This window comes from Trematomus bernacchii, unplaced genomic scaffold (genome assembly GCF_902827165.1).
Source record: "Trematomus bernacchii unplaced genomic scaffold, fTreBer1.1, whole genome shotgun sequence".
Classification (NCBI taxonomy): Eukaryota; Metazoa; Chordata; class Actinopteri; order Perciformes; family Nototheniidae; genus Trematomus; species Trematomus bernacchii.
This window is the reverse complement of record NW_022987739.1, coordinates 9,338,546-9,362,210: the sequence shown is the minus strand read 5'-3', so window position 1 is coordinate 9,362,210 and position 23,665 is coordinate 9,338,546. Positions and strand designations below refer to the sequence as shown.

Here is a 23,665-nt window from a genome sequence, read left to right as displayed (position 1 = left end):
TAACTCTACTTAGGGTTGGATCAGAATCCAATTCTAGGAAGCCTTCTCTTTTGAATTGTAAGCCACAGTATTTCAATGGATACCGCAAACTGTCGACAAATGTTCAACCGAGACTCTGTGTCTAATGTTTAAATACTCTAATACTAGTTTTCATTTAACTACAATGAACATTTATCGTACCTTTGATCCACCAGTGCAATCCACCCAGCACTGAAGAAGACGTACACACACTCACGCAAACACACACAATATGAAGGACATACATGTAAATGCTGTGTACAGCTATGCAAATGTTATATTACACAATGAATCTCAATAAGAAATGCTAATGCTGTACACACATTCTCACACCCCACTAATAGTTGTTTACTTTCTTATCATGACTTGACATACTGTAATAATTCTAATACAGGGGGTCATGAAGATGTATCTCCTGGCCACGAGTACACCTCTTATTTATCAGAGATGGCCGTGACTCCCCTGAACAACTCTGTCAGGGGCGTGCGAGGGGCATGTAGGGGGAGTATCTAACCGGGCAGGGATTGAATTCAAAACAGGCCCGGGTGCTTTCAAGGGAAAGGCACGGGTGGAGCAAACAAAAGACAAGGTGTTGTAAAGAATTTGAAGTATTCACAGTATGCCCCTGCATTTCAATTATGTCCAGAACTCCATCAGCACTGGCTGTAATTGCTTAAAGCACGTCTAATGTGCATGCTCATAATTAATTAAAAATGATCACAGTTTTGTTGGCCAATTACAGCTAGCAGAAGAGAAGGTGAGGTGCTCTTCTTTTTATAAACACGCTATGGTCAATATGTGAGCTGGATTCACAGCTGCAGGCTGCTGGAAGAGGAAGGAGGCGTATAAATGGCTGGCAAACTTAAAAGCATACAGGGCATCGCTTCACTCGGAAAAGCAAGTGCAACCTTGCCATGAAGAGAAACAAGTGATGTTGAAGAGGGAGAGACGCCAGCGCAGTACTAGACCTGAACTTTACACCGAGAAAGGAATGGATGAGTTCATACAGACTCTCAGCAAACAGCATGAAAGCACACAGAAAAAAAGTAAAAAATAGTGTGTCAAGAGGTACCCAATTAAACTTCAAAATGGGTGCAAAGACAATGCCGTAAATATTCTGCTCTAACTTTCTCAGAAATGTGGCGGTTACATAATCAGTGGCTTCATATAAAAAACAATTTGCATAAACATAAATTAGAGGAGAGACAAATATCTAGTAAAAGCCAGGATCTTCCTGCTCTGCATCAATAATTCAAACATCTGTGGTGCTAACATGGCATCGACTGTCTTCTTTACACATTTATTTCCAGCAAATTGACTTGCGGCAGCTTTGTGATTATTACTTGGAGAGATGGAGAGACGATCTGAACATCTGCCATGGTTCCAGACGGCTATAGATAAAGCACCTAAAACAGTGACGAGCAAATGAAATGTAGCAAAACAAGACAGTTGGTTGTCTACGTACCTTCCATGTGTAACTAAAGTTTGTGCAAACTGTCAAAACCCATCTTGCAACATGATGCTCAACCTCTGTAGTGTCACTCATCTAATAAGAAGTGAGAGCCGACAGCTCTCTCCGCCTCAACTACAAAGCAAGGTCAGACATCTTTGATTTCCCAGCTTGAAAAAGAAACAGGTTTTCATTATTGTTCTATGTGTATGTAGTTGGTAATGGACACCTTCATTCTACAATAAGCTGGCTTCATTAATTAATCAAACAGTGGCTTTTTATCTCAGGCGGAGGTTTTCCACGGTTGTTTCCTTCTCATTCATCCCTCTGACTTAGACACCTCGATGTGATATGTATGCCTTTGTGTCACACTGTGCAGTGAGAGTTCCAGCCAATAATGGCACCCACCTGCAGCGAAGATGAATATGTAAATTTGAAAAAGTAGGTCAGAGATCAGATTTCTTCAGGTAAAATCACTCCTGAAATATCCTTTAGTCAAGCAGGGCTTTTGAGCCAATCTGATTCTAATATCACTCTCTGGATGACCGCCATGTTTTAGTATGCAGGCGTCATCCATTCATCACCAGAAGTATAAAGACAAGAGACAAAGGCATGCCAGTCTTTTAAGCCTTTGTAAAATTCCAACAAAGGTTACATGTGCTGGACTTAGCACGTAGAAAAGGGTGCACAATGACAATGCCTGAAACCTTCTGCCTCTCAATCATCGTATCATAGAAAGCCAAATGGCAGGCTGGTTGTCTACGCAGGCTTAGTGTTATGGACTGCCTGGTGTTATTACAACTCTAAAAATGCTAGAGCTTAATTTTGTTTTCATTACTTTGGTTTGCTTATTTTAATTAGTGGCCTTAATCTGTAATTAGCCTGCAGAGGTCAACTATACTCTTAGCTTTAAAAAAAACAATTTGTTTTGAAAGCAGAGAGAAATTGTTTGGACATGTATTTAATTAGACTGTTAACCCATGAAATGTCGGTGTCACACGCTCGCTCATTAGAACGATAAAAGAGAAATAGTGCAGGCATGGCTGATTGATGTTTATGACTTGATTTAATTGAACTGCTATTAGCAAGAATGATACTCTGAGAGGACCAAAGCTCATACTGATGGGTTCAGTGACAGTACACTACTAAAGCCTCTTACCTAATTAAGCAACCTCCAATGAAACTGGAAGAACTGTATGACAAGAAGAGACCTAAAGTCCTTTTTTCTGTCATCATTCTGTTTGGTTATTTCCAAAAAAGAGTATTTATTTAAAAATCTTCCAACTGGCACATTTCTAGTAGTTGATTGACAAGAGAGTAAAACTGACACCTGCAGATTCTCCCAGGAGAACCTTTATGAAGTTCAGTGGCTGATGTTGTCAGCTGAGTAAAACATCTGTATGAACATGTGCCCATACAGTGTAGTTTGCTTTTAATAACGTTCATTACTTGCTTCTTGCTATGTAATTATCCTCTCTTGTTTGAGTTTCTGTGTCAGCTCACATCTTTATCTTAATTCAGTTTTTGGCATATTGAGCCCTCATCAATACCCCCCGCTCCTGGGCACTGGGTGAATATAGCTTAATGTGTGACAGTAAAGCATGAATGATACAGTGGATTGGGATATGGTCCAAATGCTTCTCCCTTTTCTTCACAGAGGGAGGACTGCACCGGTGGAGAGGAGGCAGTGAAGAGTGGCCACCAGCTGGATCCAGCTCCGCCTGCTGTGGCCATATCAGCCGCTCCAGTGGACAACTTAAATGTATCTATTCTGCCCCTTTTCTTTGTAAATGAGCAATTGTCGCACGTCTCCAAATGGGAGATGCGAGTAAACTTTCACAAGCAAAGCCATTAAAAAGAAAGATTAAACACTATTTAAAGCTATGACATATTAAAGTTACGATTTTTCAAACAGCTACCTCTCGGAGCCATTTGAAGGTCTTGACAACTAAAGGTGCTTTGTGCAGCTTAATGTCAGCGATGTGTTTTGTTTATGCAGGTCTCATAGTTGCGCAGCACTTGGAATGCTAAACAGCAGCAATAAAACACAGGACCTTTCATGTGTGAGGTGCTTGTGAGGACAGAAAAGTCTGACTATCGAGTTACATGTTGGCTATAGCTCAAACAGGACGTCAAGAATTATGAAACATTTATCAATTTAGTGGGAGGGAGCTCTGGCTTTTACACTTAGGCTGATAATCTAATGACTGCAGACCTATTTAGAATACAAAGGTGTCAGAAAGACTTTGTATATGTACTTAAACATGTAAAGAATTTCCATCTTTTATGATTATAAGTAAAATGCTACATTATGGTTTAAGATTCTCTGCCTTTTAAAACCCATTATTTAGATAATGTCCTTGAAATCCCGCTGCTGCTTTTTTTTAATCCAAGTCAACTGTCGAAATTGTATTTATTATATCACATAGCATTTCAAAGAAAGGCACGTGAAGTGTTTCTAAAGACTCGGTGAGATACGGAACCATTTTTCAGTCCAGAAGGCAGAAGTCATGTTAGAGTTTATACCCCACACAGTGACCTCCTTTAGACATTTTTCAACTACCAAATCACTGCTATAGCAACAGGGTTATATAGAAAATCATATTAAACAGACATTATAACCCCTTTCAAAGCCAATATATAACATACCATTTGGACTTATTGAAGGAGTCAAAAGATATCTGGACAATTCTGCTCAATCATAAAGGACGAGGTCCGGTCAGCGACAGGAACAGCTCTGGAGCTCTGTCAGCCTCAGATAACTCCGGCAGAGGGCTTAACACTTGACTACAGCCCACTCCCATCCAGAGTATCGCTCCGGTGCTCACTCTGTGGTGACTTTGTCTGACAGCAAAAGTCTTCCTAATCAATTCCCTCAGTTTGGAAGCTAAACCCACATAACCCTGCTGTCTCGCTTTAAAATACGGCGTCCAGCTATGACAAGCCTTATCAATCACTGTGAATATCTCCTTTGTTCTGCAGCATAAAGACACTCCCAGTTGTCAAAGCACTTTTCATCCTTGAACCCATGTCTCAGAAGCTCTATAAATAACTGGCATCGAAAAAATCCACCACTCAGACCCAGCTCATTAGAGCCAGACATTACAGAGAAATAATAGCCACAATGGCTTGGTTTTTATAACGAAGCCAGAACAAATTCTTAACTCAGAGAGGTGGAAATAAAGTTAAGCCATTATTGAATTTTTTATTTTATTTTTTAAAGAAGAGTAAAATCATTGAAATACTGTGTATGAAATAAACCATTTTTATTTCCTAAAACTTGCATGATTAGCTTTCAGGGTATGACTCAGTAACTGGGCCAGGGGGAGTGTTTTTTTCTCACTCACTCTTCATCTCCATCCTGTCCCTGTAGCCGACTGCCTGTTAAGCTCTGCCAAAAGTGAGATTTAGCACAGGGCATCTATGCAGAAACCTCCATGAATATCAGTAAAGTATATGAGCACTTTTAAAAGGAGAAGAACTGGCAATAATTGTCAAGCGCCCATTCCTGCTCAATACTTACGAGCAGTGATTTCCATATGACCACCACAGCTAAAGTCCAGTATCATTCATTAATGACCCGGCTCCTCATTACTGTCTCCTCACTCTTTTGAAAGACTCATTACCTGCATAATGGAATAGTGCTTAGAACAGTCAGACCTTTCCTTAGTGTGAATTAATCACCCACATGCGCGGACAAAAAGGGAATTCTCACATTAAATATTAAGAAACCTCAAGCCCTAGCTTTCTACTTTTTCAAACTTCTAGAAGGTGTACTCTCTTGAAGTGCACCGCCAGGTACATGACACTGGTATCATTGAAGACTCCCCCGCTGTCTTTCATGTGTCTGCAAGGCCAGCGTGGACAAAAAGAAAGTAAGGAAGGAAGAAGAAAGAGATACACTTACAGTTGACTGTGACTTTCATTGTTTTGGTGTCAGGAGAGGCGATGTCATTTAAAGCACTGCATTCGTAGTCTCCAGCCTGGTCCCTTGTGATGCCGGTGATGTTAAGATATTCACCGCTGTCATACTTCCTGGCTGGAAATAGAAAAATGGAGGCAAGTACTTACACTGTGTCCACAAAGAATACAAACAGAGCACACACACACACACACTGTACATATGAATACACTGTATATAGCTGAAGGCTTTGTGCAGCCTATGGTAAGATAAGATGGTGGTTTATTTAGAATAATATCTTTCAAGTTTAACCCTGAGTAGAAGATGTAATGCCATTAGGTTTTCTACTGAACTCCTGATTACCTTCCCTGCATTCTAAAATAGAAGAATGCACAGCTCATTGATCGATTTATATTGACATGGTAGCAGGAAATTAAATAATGGTCTATTCCCAGTCATCCATTCATCATTTGCACCACACCAACGCAGTTAGAGCTACTTCCTGTAAGACAGACAGATTTGTTGGCTCAATGCACATGTCAGTGCTTTGTAGTTAGCCAACAGTGCCAAAGGCAGAAGCAGCAAAACACCATGACTGGCATATTAGCTGGAGGGAGTGAATCCAACAAACATGTCCACTCCGATCAACAAAGAAACATTGAAATACCTTAGTGCTGTGCTCTAGAAACTAAATATTGTAGTAAATAAATCAATTGTTGGAAATGTATTCTTAGTAAGACGTGAACAAATTGTAATTGCAAATAAGTTATAATGGGATACGGTATTCTGTCGGGTGTAATAGTGTTTGAATAATCAGGATGACATTAAGTAAAGTTATTCAAACTAAAGATTTGTAATGAGCCGACAAGCCATGGATAATTGCATAAAGGTAAGATAGTTGTATGGATGGATAGATGGATAGATGGATAGATGGATAGATGGATAGTTGTATGGATGGATAGATGGATAGATGATGGATAGATGGATAGATGGATAGATAGATAGATGGATGGCTATGAAATTGGAATACTCATAATGAAACCAATTTGACGGGGTGTGCTTGTATAATAAATGGATATAGAATCTCAGCATGCAGCACTGTGTATGTTTATTAGATAGACTGTGGCAGATTCTCGCATGACCAGAATTAATTTCCAAGCCAGTGGTTCTCAGTGTGAAATCTATTTATATACCACTACGCAGGGTGGTAATGGTGGTTGGGGATTGAAGGTGTGTGGATGTGTTTGGAAAGCATGGGGATCAAACAGAGTGCACAATCTAGAAAACTGAGCCCAAAATACCGTTCACAAAGCAGCAGAGACCCGACACTGACTCGGCAATACCTCACAAAAGAGGATCAAGAATGAAGACACTCCATTCTTCAGGAGTGGATATACTGCCATTTTGTGCTGCCAATCTCCTCTGCAAGTGAGCTGAATTCTTATGTATTGCCACTTCGTTATTCTGCAACCATGGTGGCTTTTATCTACTAGCTCCTATGTCAAAATCTTGAAACGGAAGGCATTGCGGATAATGAGCTTTCCTGTCTCTTCTCACACAACGATGGAGTCCCAGAGTCTTGGCAAAGATATTGGTAGCCATACAAAAACTGCAAAGGAAAGAAAAATGTTGATCCATAAACAAGCACCGGATGTGTCTGAAAAACAGAACTGTGTTAATATGCCAAGAGAGCACAGGGAGGGAGAAAAAACAAAAAGAGCTCTATTTTTGTGAAGGAGTATGGCTGAGAGCTGGGCATTGCACCAGTGAAAAGAATGTTTAAGTTGTGTTAAAACACGTAATCCCACTGATGTGGAGTAGGAAGTGCAGTATAGAAGTGATCTGATGGTGCTGTGCGAGTTTGTATTTAAAAAATAAAGTATGTATGCAGACTATGTCAACATGGTTCAATTTGTGGTCATTCCTTAACCTGTTTATAACATATACAGAAAAACCTATGCTTTCAGTAAATGATATTATGGGAAATGTGACTTTTGCACATCTTTTTCAAGCAGGCAATAAGTAAGAGAGGACTGGAATGAAAGATTCAGAATGTTTTTGTCAAAATGTGTCTAGCAACATCTAGGATCTCTACAGACAAACAGAGATCGGCCATCAAGTGTTTTTCAGAACTAAATCAGATTTACATTTACACATTACATTACAATTTGATTCAAATGAAAGAGTTTGGTCGATGTGTGAATTGTATTTCCTGTAGTTTCAGTGAAGGTCATTGCCTGTGCGGTAGCCCTGCACAGACCCATGTCCTCAGTAATATGCATAGAGTTAAAGGTCACCTATTATGCAAAATGTCTTTTATACATAAATATGTGTCCCCCTCTGAGATTCTGAAAGTTCAGGAAAAAAGATTCTCTCTCTTTTCGTCCTGATCCATTTATATAAAAACCTGTCTGAAAATGAGCAGATCAGATTTTGGCCACTTTATGATGTCTAGGGATGGGTACCGAGCCCCGGTATTAAACGGGCCCTGGGGCTGAATTATTAAAGACCGTGGTACTGTTAAGCTCCGACGTTATCGGTCTTTTTATCGGTACTGGAGACATCTAAAAAATATGTATTATGTATTATGCTACACAAACATTATATTGCAGTTTTAGTGTCGCCAACTCCGTTTCTAATATGCAAAAAGACTGCAAAATGCATCTATGATTGTTTTTAGTATTTTCGATCTCTCCAATCCAGACGAGAGATCTCTCTCCCCCGTCTGTGTGCGAGGGGGCGGGGCAGTTTACACACACTCGGCTGCTACATGCAGCAACACACACACACAGAGGAGATGGCGGAGAGAACGTGCTCCACGGTGTGGTTAAACTTTACCCGTCTCGATGTGGACAATGCTCGTTACCAAAAGTGCAATGTTTAGCATGTAAGGGCGGTAACACGAGCAATTTGTCTAAACATTTAGCAAAAGTGCACCACATCCAGACGGAGAAATGCACCGTTTTCGACTGTCTTTCTAGTAGCTTTGTAGCCCCATCCACGAGTAACGTTTCCACGTCAGGTATGTTGTGTATGCTAGCAGCAACACACGGAGCTAACTAAATTATATAAACATGGGTTAATGATTAGAGGTAACTGAGTTATTTATTTTGTTAAAGTTTCAGCTATTCTGTTTACAATTCTGTCATCACATTATTTAATAAAACACTGTTGTTTCTTTTGATGTGAAATATTATTTATTTAATTTAAATAAAAAGCAATGTTAATTTTGTTCACAATTTGTTTAGTTAGTTTACCTCATTTTTTTCTCTCCAAAAGAACCGATAAGAGTACCGTTAAAGGACCGGATCGATAAGCGGTATCGATAAGCGGTATCGATAAGCGGTATCGATAAAAGTAGTAGTACCGTTAAAACCTTAACGATACTCATCCCTAATGATGTCATAACGTTTTTTTGGCTTGTGTAACCATTAGCCAATAACCAACCAAGGTAACCCCCCCCCCGACCTTATCACCCGAATCTCCTCCTAGAGCACCTTTGTGTTCTTTTTAACCAAATATCTCAGAGGGGCGTGGGGAGTGGCTCCTTATTTTCATCTAAAGTAACAGACAGAGAATCAGCACTTTTGAAACAGGGCTGAAACAGAGGGGATTATGGGATGCTACAATGATCTGTTTGGTGTTTCGAGCCAAACACTCCAGAGACATGTTTTGCATATATCTGAGACCTATAATATATTGATGAGAAACAGTATAATAGGGGACCTTTAATGCTAAATCACAGTTGAAGTTTTCCATGAGCTTAAAATGTTACAACACCATGTTTCTGCAGTAGCTCAGAATAGACCAAACCTGTATGTAAAAATTGTAACATTTCCCTTTTTTTAACAAAATTAATGTTGTTTTTTATTAACCTATATCAGTGTGAACAGACAAGGGAAATAATGACCTGAGGCTAAGGCTCATTTATACAAGGCATGCACACAGACCGACTAAAATGCACTTGCGAAGGCATATTTAAGTGAGGCTCAAGCACTTTGACCATATGTTTTAATTCACGGTGAGTAGTGAGTAGTAGACATTAATAGAATATCCAGAGAGCTGAGGATAGCTGCGGGTTACATTTACTGAATGCATTACAGTTCTGCAGTCTGGATGTAAAGCTCTGTCGACTGATGTGGCAATCCCTGCCCAAGGTTCTCCGACACTTTTGGAAAGGCAAGGTTGAGTGCAGGAGTGATCAGTTGGTTGCATTCTACACACTGGACCACACTTAATAGACCTGATTTCAGCACACAGCACAGTCCACATTATGATTAACTGTGTTAAAAAGCCTTGAGAAGAGGCATTTGTTTGCTCTCCACGTGGTATTGATTACTGATGTAGTTTTCATAGAGCTTTAAATTGGTCATATATGTACATCTCTTCAGTAGACACACAACAGTATCAGTATCAACACAATACTGAACATTATTATGAAGGCTGATGGGTGTTTAGTTAAGTTTACATCAGGAAGGGGCAAATTATTTCGGGAAAAAATCAAGCAACAATTACTCATGACTGATGCCATGGACTCATACTGTTTGTATTGGTAAAATGTGACACATACTGTTTGTTTAATTACGCACCACTGATTCATAAAAAGGGGTCAGGACGTGTATATATATTCGTCAATGGTATGTGTGTCAAAGGGTAAAACATAAAAAAACTAAGTACATTGTAATAGTCTCCACAAATACAGCCTTTTATGCATTTTTGTGAAACATTATTGGTTCCACTGTGTCAAGCTTCTTTATTGTAATAAATAACCAAATGTTTTATCTAAATCACAGAAGCCTCCCAACCGTTGCTGCTTTTGTCGACTATTGTGAAGCACTTTGTGACTTCCGCTTAGACAGCTGCTATATAAATGCACTTAATTATGGATTATAAAAAGAACTATAGACTTTCACAGGCTTCTGTCTCAGTGCCCTATACCAGCCCCACAGCCCCCTCACTCTCTTACACCAAGTAGATACCATGGTTGACCTATACACTGCCCTTAATGCACAGTTCCAGTGTATTCCACAGTAATGGGGAATTATGATACGCAGGATGTAGAAATCCACTGTGTGCACTTGGGTCTTTTACTAGGGCAATGAAATTAGAAACAGTGACCCATGAGGGAAAGTATGCCTGATGCTTCCAATGCAATTTACCAAATGGCTGAATCAAATCTATGGTTCCACAGGAAGCAGACTTTTTGTCTCATCCTGGGAAACACGATGAATGACTTATTTGCCACTGGGTGATGCATTCGATTGGTTGATGCATAGGGCAAGTAAGAGCAATCAATGTCCGAAAAGAATGAACGTTTATAGAAACAATACTCATGTATGAAATATATGAGTCATGTATGAGATGGTGTTGAGCCAAGTCACTACCAGCAGGATGAGAAGAGAGACAGACTTTTTCCATTCTGTCCAACAGGGTTGAACAGCCCCTCCAGCTATAAATATTTGTATAATTATGCAACAGGAACTTGGATGCCATTGACAAACCATTCTGATAAACATCAATATTATTTCTAAGCCTCTATTTTTGCACTCAGTTGATCTAAAATCAGGGAGAGGGTTGCACTTGCTCAGGAGAAATCTAAATGCGATTTTCTTGGCTTTAGTTTACAGAAGTGCACGCAAGACAGACCTGTGCAAAATCACAAACTCCTCTCATGTTGAGAGTGGTTTATCTGATTTTGAGCACTTCACTTTGACGTAAATGTTTATGAAGTACACATCTAAATGAGCAGACTAACATTTGTAATGCAGTTAAGACTCAGCACTGTGTTAAAAACCACTCCAGTGTGAAGGATTTTTATAGTACATTTTGTGGATTACAGCAGATGTAAATGTTTTGCAAGTTATTTCCTTTTTAGTAGAATCTCTCTTTTTTTGTTGAAAAACCCCAAACTGTCAATGTTGTTCTATTCAGCAGAATAGAACTTCACCCTACTGGACATATCAGTTTCATCTCATACTGCCTGATTACATTTGTGTGTTTTTCTTCAAGGCAATGACTCTGATGCCGACCCACCAGACGATATCTTTTTCCTGTAGCTTTAAGACTTTTAGTCCAAGGAATCATGCTAAATGAAATCTCTTAGAAGTCTACGACCTAAATTATTATTTATTACAAAAAATATGTATTCTAATGATTTTGCAAAGTAACAACACATGCCAAAAAAAGGCTCAAGAAAGATCAATAGAAGAAAATTAAAGTAAGTCCTCAGATGCCACTTACAAGTGTAGATTTCATGATAAGAGAGTGGGTAAGAAATGGGCCACCTATGCTTGGTTGACCCTACTGTACAGTATGATACAAAACAGCATCTCTCGTTGACTCTTTGAGTATAGGCTCTGCTTCGAAAATCAGAGCCTATACTTTGATTCAATGCAAATACAATTGACAAAGTCAGTTCTGTATCACTTAAGATTGAGGATGCAGAACAGGTCAAATATACACTGTAGAGTAGGGCGATGAAAATGAATGAGATCATTCACAGCAGGAATGATGCTTAATGTCACTCTATATCCAGCTGAATCAGCGGGACAGTATTGCCATCTGTGCCTTAATTATGGTAATTTATAACAAGGACTCAAACCATATCAATATTAAGATAAACTTTTTTTTAAATACGGAAAATAGTTTGGAAGCCAAACAAGGTCCCCTAACATAGTAGGTCAAGCTCAGGTGTTATTAATGAAATCATTGATGACTCCATTCTTTTGAGGCGTCAAAATAAGCCATGCCAGTAATCCAGGTTACACAATACCAGTGCTATAGAATTTGCATTAATCAATAAATTGCAGTCATTTTAATATTAAAAGTCCTTCCTGTGGTTCTCCTAGGAATACATATAAATGTAAATCTCAATGTAATTGGCACAACGTAAGGAGCAGGTGTGAGTAGTAATGACTCCCACATTCAACAGCACCCTTTAGTCATATCAACAGGTGGTATGTAGGCTCCCAATTAAACTGATGGAGCTACAGTGTCTTGCAAGTGCTTGCAAACGTGAAGAGAATTGTGGAGCACTAATGATTCAGCATTAAAATACCTTCTTATCTTTGATGTTATAAAACATTTGTCAAGCTTCCAAGATGAGTTAAAACGAATGAAGTATGGTGGAAGATATAACATCATTACCATGATTGTATCAATTTTGCAAAGCCCACAAAATGCCACAATCGCAAATGACAGCATTTTTAATTGTGCTCTTGAATCCCACATCCCTGTTATAACTGTTTATTTATAATTGTTCTTGATGCACTCCCTTTCCCTACGCTGTGCAGAAGTATGTTTGTCTTTTCAAATGTTTCTGGCTGCTCGAAAAAAAAACTTTAATTAAATCTAAGAAGTCTGTTGGTAACTGCAGTTCTGCAGTTTTTTCTGTGAAACAGATTAAGGCCTGTAACGTGCAAAATAGGGTTGATATAGCTAAAAAAGAATAACTATACAGCAGAAATGGTGCTGCTTATTTCTACACTCATGACGTTTATCCAACCTATAGTCACAGTCATGTGCAGTAAGGTTGAAGAAGTAAATGATTAACCATTACCATCAGTAGTCTTTCCACTAAGCTCATTTGAATATGATCGGAAGGCTTACTCCATGTGTCTTTGCTGCCAAATTCATTTTCACATCACAGACAAATGCTGTTGCTAAGCCTTGATAAACATGTCAGAAAGATGGTCCCATTGCACAAAGTTATGATCAAATGCATTTTGTGATTGGTACAATTTCAAAAGTTTTCACAAAACCGCAAAAAACAATGAATCATACAACAGTGTGTATGCTTGGGGAACTCAAGGGGGGGGGGGTTCATGAAAGATTTTTACTAAATATGAGTTTACATTTTGACCAATGTGGTGCTTAATAAATGTGTTTTTTGAAAGGATTCATGTATTTAAAATAAAATGTAATAAATAAAAGCAATGGTATGCTGCCATAAACGTTTATGACAAGGACAACAATATATGTAATACTGTCCTGCATTTGCTATTTGAATCTTTATGGTTTTATTTATTTGTTATTGAATTAATGATCATTAAACATGTTCTGAAATGCCAGGAAATTATTTTTTGCCTATATCATCAATAAATAAAATGATGTATCAAGTGCGGTTCAACGTTTAAAATATAATGCACAACAAATTGTGTTTATTATACTGTAACATATCTGATGATTGACTTATTTCCTAAGTATATATGGCCATTGGTCTCCTGTTTAAACTAATACAGATAGTTCAGAATCAAATAGACACATTTCTATTTGAACAAAATCTAATTAGGGGGCATTCTCTCTTGATAAATGGAATCCAGTATATTTAGATGCATCATCCTGCCCTGGCTGCAAATGGTATTCCCATTGATTATAGCAGGCAGCCGGCTTTGCAAAGGTCAAAGAAGCCATTAACAAGAATGGCCTCCTTGATATATACTTTGAAGAACATTACAGTATGTTGAATGTTCAACCTAGACATAGAAGCAAACTAAAACAGACATATCATTATGTATCCTGGAAAAATATGAAAAATAAAAGATGTAAGGAAAAAAACTCTGCTGTTGATGTAAGTAATGCAAAACCACAAAGAGTCCAAACAGGAGTTTTGTGTGAGTGCATACTGAGATATATTTGAGAGACTTGCAGAGGCCCTTCTCACCTGAGGGACATGTCACTCCAAGCAAATTAAAGAAATCATAGAGAGGTTAATTTGACATTCAGCGCCAATGCTTGGTAAGTCCTGTTGCAGTAAGCAATTTCCCACATTGTGTAGGAAAGCTTTGAGTACACTTCCTTCAGGGCTGCAATACGCAGATAGGGCAGGCATCGCTGAAGAATCCATTATAGCATAGAGCAGCATTTTTTACATCAATTTATCCTTTTAACTCTTGAAAACGAAGAACAACCCACGCTGCTACATTGTGTGCTTCTGCCTTCTGGCCCTAACTCAAGGTGTGGGCCAGAAGTAGGGGTAGAATCACACTATGTGCGGGGCCTGCCTGAAAAACAGGCTGTTAGTCTGCCTTGATACATAACCCCTACACTGCTCCCTGGAAGTCAATCTGAGGTAAAAATCCAGAGTGAAAATGGGTCTTAAGTCTTGTCTGATCGCATGTGCTGCCACCACAACGACATCACTTAACTTTCTGTGCTTACATATTTAGCCAGATAAACTACAGGCAGGGAAAGAAAATTCTAGGCGCCGGACTTGGTGGTTTGAAAGATCTATGTGACTGTGGGATCGCAAAGGATTTAAGTTCAAAGTAAGAAAAACCTTGTTCTTTGGAGTATACTGTAGTGTGTAACAAATTAGCTGAAATGTAACCCCACATCCAGCTCAACTGTGCTTATTTTCATTGAATTAACTGTCTCGGCTGCAACAATGTGTGGAATTGAATCAATCTGTCCAGATTAGCCAACAATTGAATACTTAACACAGTGCAATATTTAGCCATATCCCTTTGTATGCATTCAGAGTTTGTGGCTTTAACAAGAATGTAACAAAAACACCTGAAAAAGTGTTTGTTTATCTACAAGGTTAGTATGTGCTACAGGAATCATTCAGAAGAGTCAAATATATCGAGTGAAAACAAACACTACCACTAACCTTGTGCCACACACCTTTCAGTCTGTTGCAAGGAAGTATAACTTTGGCAGACTGCTAGTACTAAGACTCTCATCTTGTCCCTACATTTATAAAATATTCCAGGAACAATGCAGAGAAAAAATAATACAACTAAAACCCTAACTAGGGTTCCGGCAGCCGAACACTGTAATGTTTTGAGATCTATTTTAGACATAGCCACCAAGACTAATTATTTTCACGTGTAAATAATCAGTCCTAGTTCTGAAGCCCTCTGTTTTCGATGGGTCTCTACATCAAAAACACTTAATTCACTCTAATTTAGAGGATTTTGGGGGTGGGCGTTAAAGAGTTACAAAAAAAAAAGGTTGCTGTCTGTACTCATGAAATCAACTATGGCTGCCAGCACCTATTAAATATGTGTAGAGTGGCAGTAACTCAATATCACATTTGAGTTTTAAAAGAAGGGTCTACTATTCATCATGTCACTAACACTTCAATAAAGCATGTGCCCATTGAGCACCTCTTTAGTTCGCAATACTTAGCTCAACATCTGAATGGGGAAGTGTTAGACATGGCTCCCGCTGTTGATATCGGAAATTTAAAATGCAGCGTCTAACTCTTTATCTTTCACCTCCCATCATGTTTAAAGCGTGCTCAAGTGTCAGCCATTGAACTGCGCATCAGTTCATAGCAAACTATGAGGAAAGGAACCCAATGCTGAATGAGAGATCCCTGGTGAACAGACCGCCAGAAAACTGTTTAGCATCTCTTAAAGAGCTGTCAATTTCAATGTGACATGGCAGGCACAACTCAAGGTATGCAGCAGGGATATAAAGCCAAGTTTGAATAATTCATTGCGTCGTTCAAATTGAAACCGACTGATGTACTGTACTCTTCACTAGCTGATGCTACTAAGTTCAGGACCAACCAAGTTCTGTCTGATCCAGCTTTGAGTAAGCTGCAGCAGCTATACTGTAGTGACTCTTCAATGTAGAGCAGGGGTGTCCAAACCTTTTTTTTCAGAGGGCCACATACAGAAAGATATATGAAGGGCTGGGCCCCTCACTAGAGGTGAGGTATATTGCCTCATATGCTAAGTTATAAGTTAGCAAAATCAATCAAATGTAGGTAAATTAAGCTTGATTCTTGAAAATGCTGTAAGAAACACAAAAGCCTACGTCACAGCTCTCTATAAGGTTTCATTTATTTAGTTTGCAGTCATGCCTTAAAACAGAAGCTTCAGATTGCTTATAAAAAGATTTGTTATGCAAATAAGTGATTGGGCTTTTTATATCAACTAAGATTAGTTACTTTAATTGATTGAATTTATTTGAAGAGTGGGAAGTTGGGAACACATGAATACTGTGATATATATTTGTACATATATATTTAATTAGTACAATATATGACAAGCACAAGTTTAATTTGTGGGACATATTTCATTATACCATTTGAATTAGCTGAGGGCCGTTTCAAAATGGGCATTTGGCCCCCGGGCCGTAGTTTGGACACCCCTGATGTAAAGGATGATACTGTCTGTTTCTTGGAGGGAAGTTTGGGGAAGATGTGCCTTGCAATCTAAAATGCAAAGGCAAACAAAAACGGTGTTATTTGATATATGTACAGCAGCTACTTAAAGACAAAGAAGAGAAAAACGTGTCCCAGCTGAGTCCTATCACAGGAAACTATCAAATATGTATTCTAGTCAGCCTTTTCAAAGGTCACACTTCTATCCCATGGATTCAAATCTCAATTGAAAGAGCTTATCAAAGCAATTTGGCCGTGCTGTGTTATCCACCCAACCAAACCGGACAGAAACAGACTATGTTAAAGGCTACTTCACCCCCCTCCCTATGACCTATGGAAGAGTGTCGAGGAAGCACAGGACTCCATGCGTAAGCAATACCCTGAAAGCCTGACATGTCACCCAGATATTGAGAGCTACAGTATAGGAGTAATGTAAGTAGAGATGTGGAGAGTGGCTTCTAGCAGTATTACCACTGTATGACTAAGAGTATTTCTCCTTTAAATTAAGCTTTTAGTTTACCATAAAAGTTGTTGGAGAAGATCAGAATCCTAGAGGAGGAGATGAAGGGTCTAAAATGTGCTCATTGATACTCATAAACTTGGCAGCTTTCCATTAATTATTTTCAGCTGGTGATTGAATGCAGCACTGTAACAGTCGGGGGTACAATCCTTGCTCAAGGGCACATCAACAGCGGTTAATAAGGTTAGGGCGAGCATGAAACAGTCACTTTGCACATCCAGATTTCACCAGCTGATAAAGGGACTCGGGCGGGCTTTCCAGTCATGAGCGCCCTTATCATGTAGCAATCATCCCAAACTCCCGAGGACTTGACTGCCAAGCACATTTTTTACACGGGTAATTAAACTGCTACACAAAACACCAATGATGATTTAAGCACATTAAGCTCCACTCATATGCTGCTCTGTTTTTTCTCCCAGCAGCATGTCAACTAAGATGATCTTTATGTCACAAGTAAAGTCACTAAAGTTAGCTTTTCTCTGAATAAAGAATATAAAGAAAGACTTTATATGCACACTTACTGAGCCAAATGATCGTATCAATAAACAGTTTGTGGCCACACTTCACTGGATGCAGAAAGTGTATTATTAGCTGGCAGTTTGCTGGTTGGCAGGAAGTGAAAAATGCAAACACAAAACAGTCGGAGTGGGAATAGGAACTTGACAGTCAGTCAGGGCAATTTATCATCCTGTCAAACTTCACTGACTGCTGCAGCAGAACCATCCACAGTGCAAAAAAATCACGAACCTCACCTCAAAATGGCTGAGTGTTGAAGAGAGTAAGGTCCACAAATAAAACCTGCCATGTAGACACGTTTGTCACTTTATAGCCATTTCACCTGCTTGGCCTCACGTCACTGAAAGCTATTTCTTCCACCAGATACAAACAGCACAGGTTTTATGATGGGGTGTAACAATATGATCAGATGTTAAAGCAATTCATGATTAAAAACGTATGGTTCGTTACATTAATACATAAAATGTTTGAAGGGACAAATATATAAGTTGAAATTTGTTATCCCCTTCCTTCTTTTTTAACAATTAGATACTTCTATAGATTAACTTAATCCAATACACTTGCACATAATACAATTGTTTGAGTTAATAAACTAAGTTTGTCCCCATAAACCTGTATTTTATAAAAAATAATAATTGGAACAGTATCCAAGCTTTATTTTTGTCACAAACACCATCCACATTTCTAATATGGTGAATGACAATACTATTTAATCTTTAAAATATAATTGTACGAGTTAAATTGTAATAAAGAAATGTTGTCCCATTTAAAAACAAAAATAAATTGCTTGATTATATAACTTCAGTAAATGGGGGACTATTATTTATTTATTATGTGTAAATGGTATTCAAGTAGTTTGGCTGCAGATCTGCTGCTTTCTGATGGGTAATTAATAACTAAGATACATATTTCTATAAATGTGGCTGCACATTCAGGTTGCCTGTGCAGTGGCTGGAGCAGACTGTTCTTCATATGCAAGAGATTTAATGGATTTCCAGCGATAGGTAATTAGCCTATTACAACCTTTCAGTTGTACAACGTCCTTTAGACAAATGGCCCTCACTACAAAACCCGACTCAAAGATCCCATGGCGAATGGCTTCCTTTCTGATGTGAAGTGAGACAGTCTGTGATTACATTTAGTCCCGGGCCCTTCTATTTGACCAGCATATCATTTCTTTCCCGGCATACTTCAAAGTGTGGACACTTCAAAGTAGAATGAGTGACTGCCACTCGGACTCTGAGGATGGCTCTTTTGATCATCTTCTGAAAACTACCCTAACGCAATCAGGGCAAGCACACCAGAGAGGAGGATTTGACAGCCATAAGATAAATGCAGTCATCCTCACAGCTATCAGATAAGCACAGCATGCTCTAATCCATTAATATGAAAATGAGGGAGGACTAGCATTGGCTAGGTGGGGGCTTTGCAGCAACAGTTAAACGCTTTGGAATGAGTTTATCAAAGGCAGGATTCAGTAGTCAAAGCACTTAATGGTGTGCTCTGACTAGCAGCCAACTAAATACATTATTATGATAATTAAAATAAAATCTTTGTTAATTCACCTTAAATGATGGTGTACAAATTGCTAAAGCAAATCACTGGTCCCCCTGCAGTGAAGAGAGCTGCGTTTTTTATACTTGAAATCCTTAATACACATGAGCAGGATGTGCTATGGTTACACACTGGCTTAAACGAGCAACAAAATGAATGGCTTGGGTTATCTGTTGTTGTTTCTTAGCGGTTTAAAGAGTGGCATTTCATATTGGAATGAACATAGAAGTTAGAAGTAGGAACATTTGATGAGAAATGTACATTTTTTTAATGCTCTAACTGCTCTACAGCATATTAACAAATTCAGCATAGATTAATTATTTTAAAAAGAACATGTATTTTCTTCAACCGATTGCATTACTTAAAGTAAAACCCTATAGAGGTCCAGCAGTTACAGTAACAAACGTCAACTCTGGCAGGCAGAAACTAAGATCATCAGCTAGCTCGAAGGATATGTTAATATGATTTTAATAAATCAATACGCACATATACTGCTGAAGTGGCAAGTTTCATGTGATATGGTCATCTAAAAGAAAATGTTTTATTATGCCAGGCACTTTTTGTGCTTTATTCATCTTGAGTCAGAATATTTGGAAAAAAGAATCCCCTCAGGTCTGAACAACAACTTAAAAACTAATACAACACATCTTAGCGGAATCCATGTTGTTTCAACATTATGACTTAGAGCTCCTGAAAACACAGAAGATGGATGAACGACTTCCCAACTCAAGCCATGGGAGCATCCTAGAAGCATGTGAATGCACCATTGGCCTAGGTTTATGCTCTCCGAGTGCCCTCCTTGTTAGTGTAATTGTATTGTAAATCTATATCTAGCTATCCCCAAAGTTAGGCTGAGGTTGAGAGGGCATACATGCAATTTGAAGACATTTGAACAAGTTATTCCCTTATCTAATCGTTGTATCTCTTAAACGTTGGTTAGTAGGAGGAACCATTTGATTCAACTGATTTACAGAAAACCACTAATTGGCTTTTGCCTCTAGCATTAGTTACACTGCACTAGATGGCTTTGTTATTGAAGAAGCTCAATAGTCAGGTCTCACTGATATTGTATGTTTATTTAAATATTTATTACATCTACCCATTCCACCTCCCCTGTTCTGTCATGGATCCACCACACCAATGTCTTTCTTCATCCCTTCCCCCCTTCATCAGCTACATAACTACCAGTCCTCTCTCGTCCTCTGTCTATCACCTATTGATCCTGTCCATGCCTCCTCATTTCCTCTAGCAATTCATCCTCCCATACGTCTGTCCATCTATTCATCCGCTTGCCCATTCATTAGCATAGGTGTGTGAGAGGTGAAGTGAACTCACCTGATGGGGTTATGTGTCTCCAGGAAATGCTTGGCTCAGGTTTCCCACTGGCTGTGCAGATGAGCGACACATTGATGCCCTCGTTTACCGTGATGTCAGAGGAAATGTCGTATATCTTGGGTGGAACTAGACAAAAGGAAGAAAAAAACAAGATTATTATTTCAAATATGAAACCTCACTAACATAGTTTATACATATTGTATATTACATTAGAGAGTAAAGGTTGACATTTTAACATTTTTCAAGGTTTCAGCAAGGGGATGCTTAAATAATCTCTCACTTTTGGCAACATCATACCAGGTACCTTATACTCAGTCTCTATGGTTCAGTTGGACATTGACATTATGTTAACCTTCTTTAAAGCGAGGAGGATTGTATTTTCCCTGGTCAAACCAATAATTATATTTTTTAGGAGCTTCCACTCATACTGTAATGACAAGGATAATAAAAAAGATTGTAATTGCAATAATTGTTGCCTTTTCATCAGAAAGATAGTACCATGCCTGGTAAGCTATAGCTAAATGAGCATTGAACTAACATCACTGTCTTTATTCCACACTGAGTACATTTTTTCTCATACTACCAAAGTTTTCTCAACTTGAGATTTATTTGTTAGACAGTAATGAAGGGCTGCGTTCAGCTGTCTGTGTCTGCTAACAGAGCATGATAAACGTAACCTTCATTTAAAACAGTGATATCATCGTGGGCATTATTATTTGTATTATTTCAGAGTAAACCGTAAACAGAGATTAAGCCGTCGACTGTAACTATGTATAATATTTCCTGACGGAGCTTGGCAGACAGTTGGTCCCGCCCACAAAGCCTTCGTTTGGCTCAGTCATTTCCCAAACAGCTATTCACAAGAACAAAAAGCAGACCCTTTTAAATGAGTGAAAGAAAAATGAGACGTGGGCAGTGATTCATTGGTCTGGAACTAGAATACAGTTAAGGTGGTTTGGAAGCTTTGTATTTTTTGAGTGAGTGCAGCTCATCAACAGTCTTTGCTGGACATCACTTACAGTCATAATTGGCAAAGTTCTGTGCACTTAAATCTTAACGGTGCTTTGATGTTAAAAGCTTTGGTATTTAGGCCGCTGAAAACACATGCAGTCACCCACAAAGGCATTTTGAACACAACCAACTGAGAACAAATCCTGACACACACACACACACGCATGCACAGTTGCACACACACATATACACAGGCTTATGAGACACTATTTTAATCTGCAAGATTTGAATCTCAGAGGGAGCTTTTCTGCAGTGGACTGTGCCATACAGTAATGGCTTCTCAGTCGTCTGGGGCTTCAAACTATTCAACCCTCTGATCCCTCCTGATGCTAAAAAAAACTAACAAAAGAAAAGTTGATTCAACAAATTCACGAGTTCCTCTTTCGACCTGCCAACACTTTTTGATGTCACAGTATTCTTTAGTCATTGAGCTCTGTCCAGTTTAGCTGCAGCCACCCTCCTCTTCACTCTATAATGGGCAACAATACAGAGGATGTGGCTGAGTGAATACATTAACATTTTAACTATACTAAAAATACTGATTTGTGGCCTGGACCCCCTACCTTACCACTGCTACTCAACATAAAGCCCATAAAGACTCTGAATACATTGACTGTATGAGCACTGATGATATATTAAGAGATAATAGCTAACTGTCAAACACAAGATGGTGCCTCATTAAAACAATCATTACTCATATAACTGGAAGCTATATGGTGCAAGGAAAAAAACATCTCTGATTTACAGATGGTACCACCCCAGCGAGTGTTGACCGAGCCGCAAACCGGCAAAATGCTCAAAGTTACGAGGGACTGCCCATGAGAACATTCTCATCACTGGAGTTTTTTGTGTTTCGGGGGGATAGGCGTCATCTCTGATCCACAGATCTCGATCTAAATGAGATGAAAGCGGACCTTCAGTGGGAGGACCGGAGGCGATGTTGAATCTAGGTTATTGCTTGTCAGACTCCTGTGTTTACTTGCTGTAGGACCCCACTGTTGACACATCTCCTCAGTGTCTGATAGCACAAAATTGAAAATGTTGGGGTTGTCTACTGATCCTATCTCTCCCTGGCAGGGACCGAGAGGTTTTCTAAGGTTAGGATGAGGAGCCCTCAGTTTTTCAGCTCAAAGCTACTGTAGAGGTGCTTTACTGCATAATAATGTTTGCTGCAGCAGAACATAACACAAAGTAATAAAGAGAATACAAGATCAATAGAAATCAGTCAAACTATAGACAAATGGGAATATCTGTGAAGAACAGCAAATACTTCCCCAGACAGTAATCCAAGATTTTGTTTCATGTCTTCCAAAAACTATTGTACTTGAGTATCTTTAAGTATGAAGCAAGACAACAGTTTTAAAAATATTGACTATTTGCATTTTTATTTTAGTAACCGCAAACATATGTTTAAGTTTGCGTGAACTTTTAGAAAATACAAAAATGGAAACAAAATCAATTACAGGTTATTTTCTTTTTGCCAGTGTCCTTAATCTCAATGTACTGCTCACTGTTTAGTATGAAACATGTTGTATTATCTAGAGAACAGTGAATGAGTGATAGAGGGACTTCAGACACAGTTAATGCATAAACAAAATATGATTCTGCCATCTGTTGTCCCTCATTAAATAAACCCCATCCTAAACACGATCGTATAGTGAGTCTCGTTGCTAGGTAACAGTGCTGAGACAATGCAAGCACTGTTGCTGAGGGGCCAAAGGATGGACAATTGATATTGAGGGCTAAAAGTGGGTTTCCAGTTAGAATCAGAATCAGAATACCTTTATTCGTCCCACCGAGGGGAAATGTACATTTGTTCCAGCAGAAAAAGAGCCAAAGACAGCTTAATGTTTAACAAGAAGTATGCAAAAAAACCGAAACAAATATTAAAGATAAAAAAAAAAGATTAAATAAAAAAAAAACAATTACACAATTTACAAAATACAAAAATACACAGCCTGTAACAGTTCTGAAGATGTAGTAGCCCTATTGCACGGTTATTCACGGAATATATATATATATATATATATATATATATATATATATATATATATATATATTGCACATTAGCAACCTAAATGTATTTTAAAAACCACACTAACTAAGGACAACATTTGGTTACCGAGTGACTGCAGAAATAAAATGGTTTGTCAACTTTTAAGTGTTGGTTCTTAATGGTGAAACTTATTATTTGGCAATTTTAAGATTGATTTACAATTGTTGATGACACACTTGGCTTATTCA

At 38.6% G+C, this 23,665-nt stretch overlaps 1 protein-coding gene across 2 annotated transcripts in view; it reads right to left on the bottom strand.

The window, feature by feature from the left end:
• Nucleotides 1-23,665, bottom strand: part of negr1 (neuronal growth regulator 1) — a 133,509-nt gene that overhangs the window by 47,961 nt on the left and 61,883 nt on the right. For both annotated transcript variants that reach the window (XM_034147792.1, XM_034147793.1), the window contains exons 3-4: nt 20,411-20,536; nt 5,376-5,507 (exon numbers count right to left, since the gene is read on the bottom strand). In XM_034147792.1, the coding sequence (XP_034003683.1) occupies nt 5,376-5,507; nt 20,411-20,536 (258 nt within the window). The remainder of the gene's footprint in view (nt 1-5,375; nt 5,508-20,410; nt 20,537-23,665) is intronic.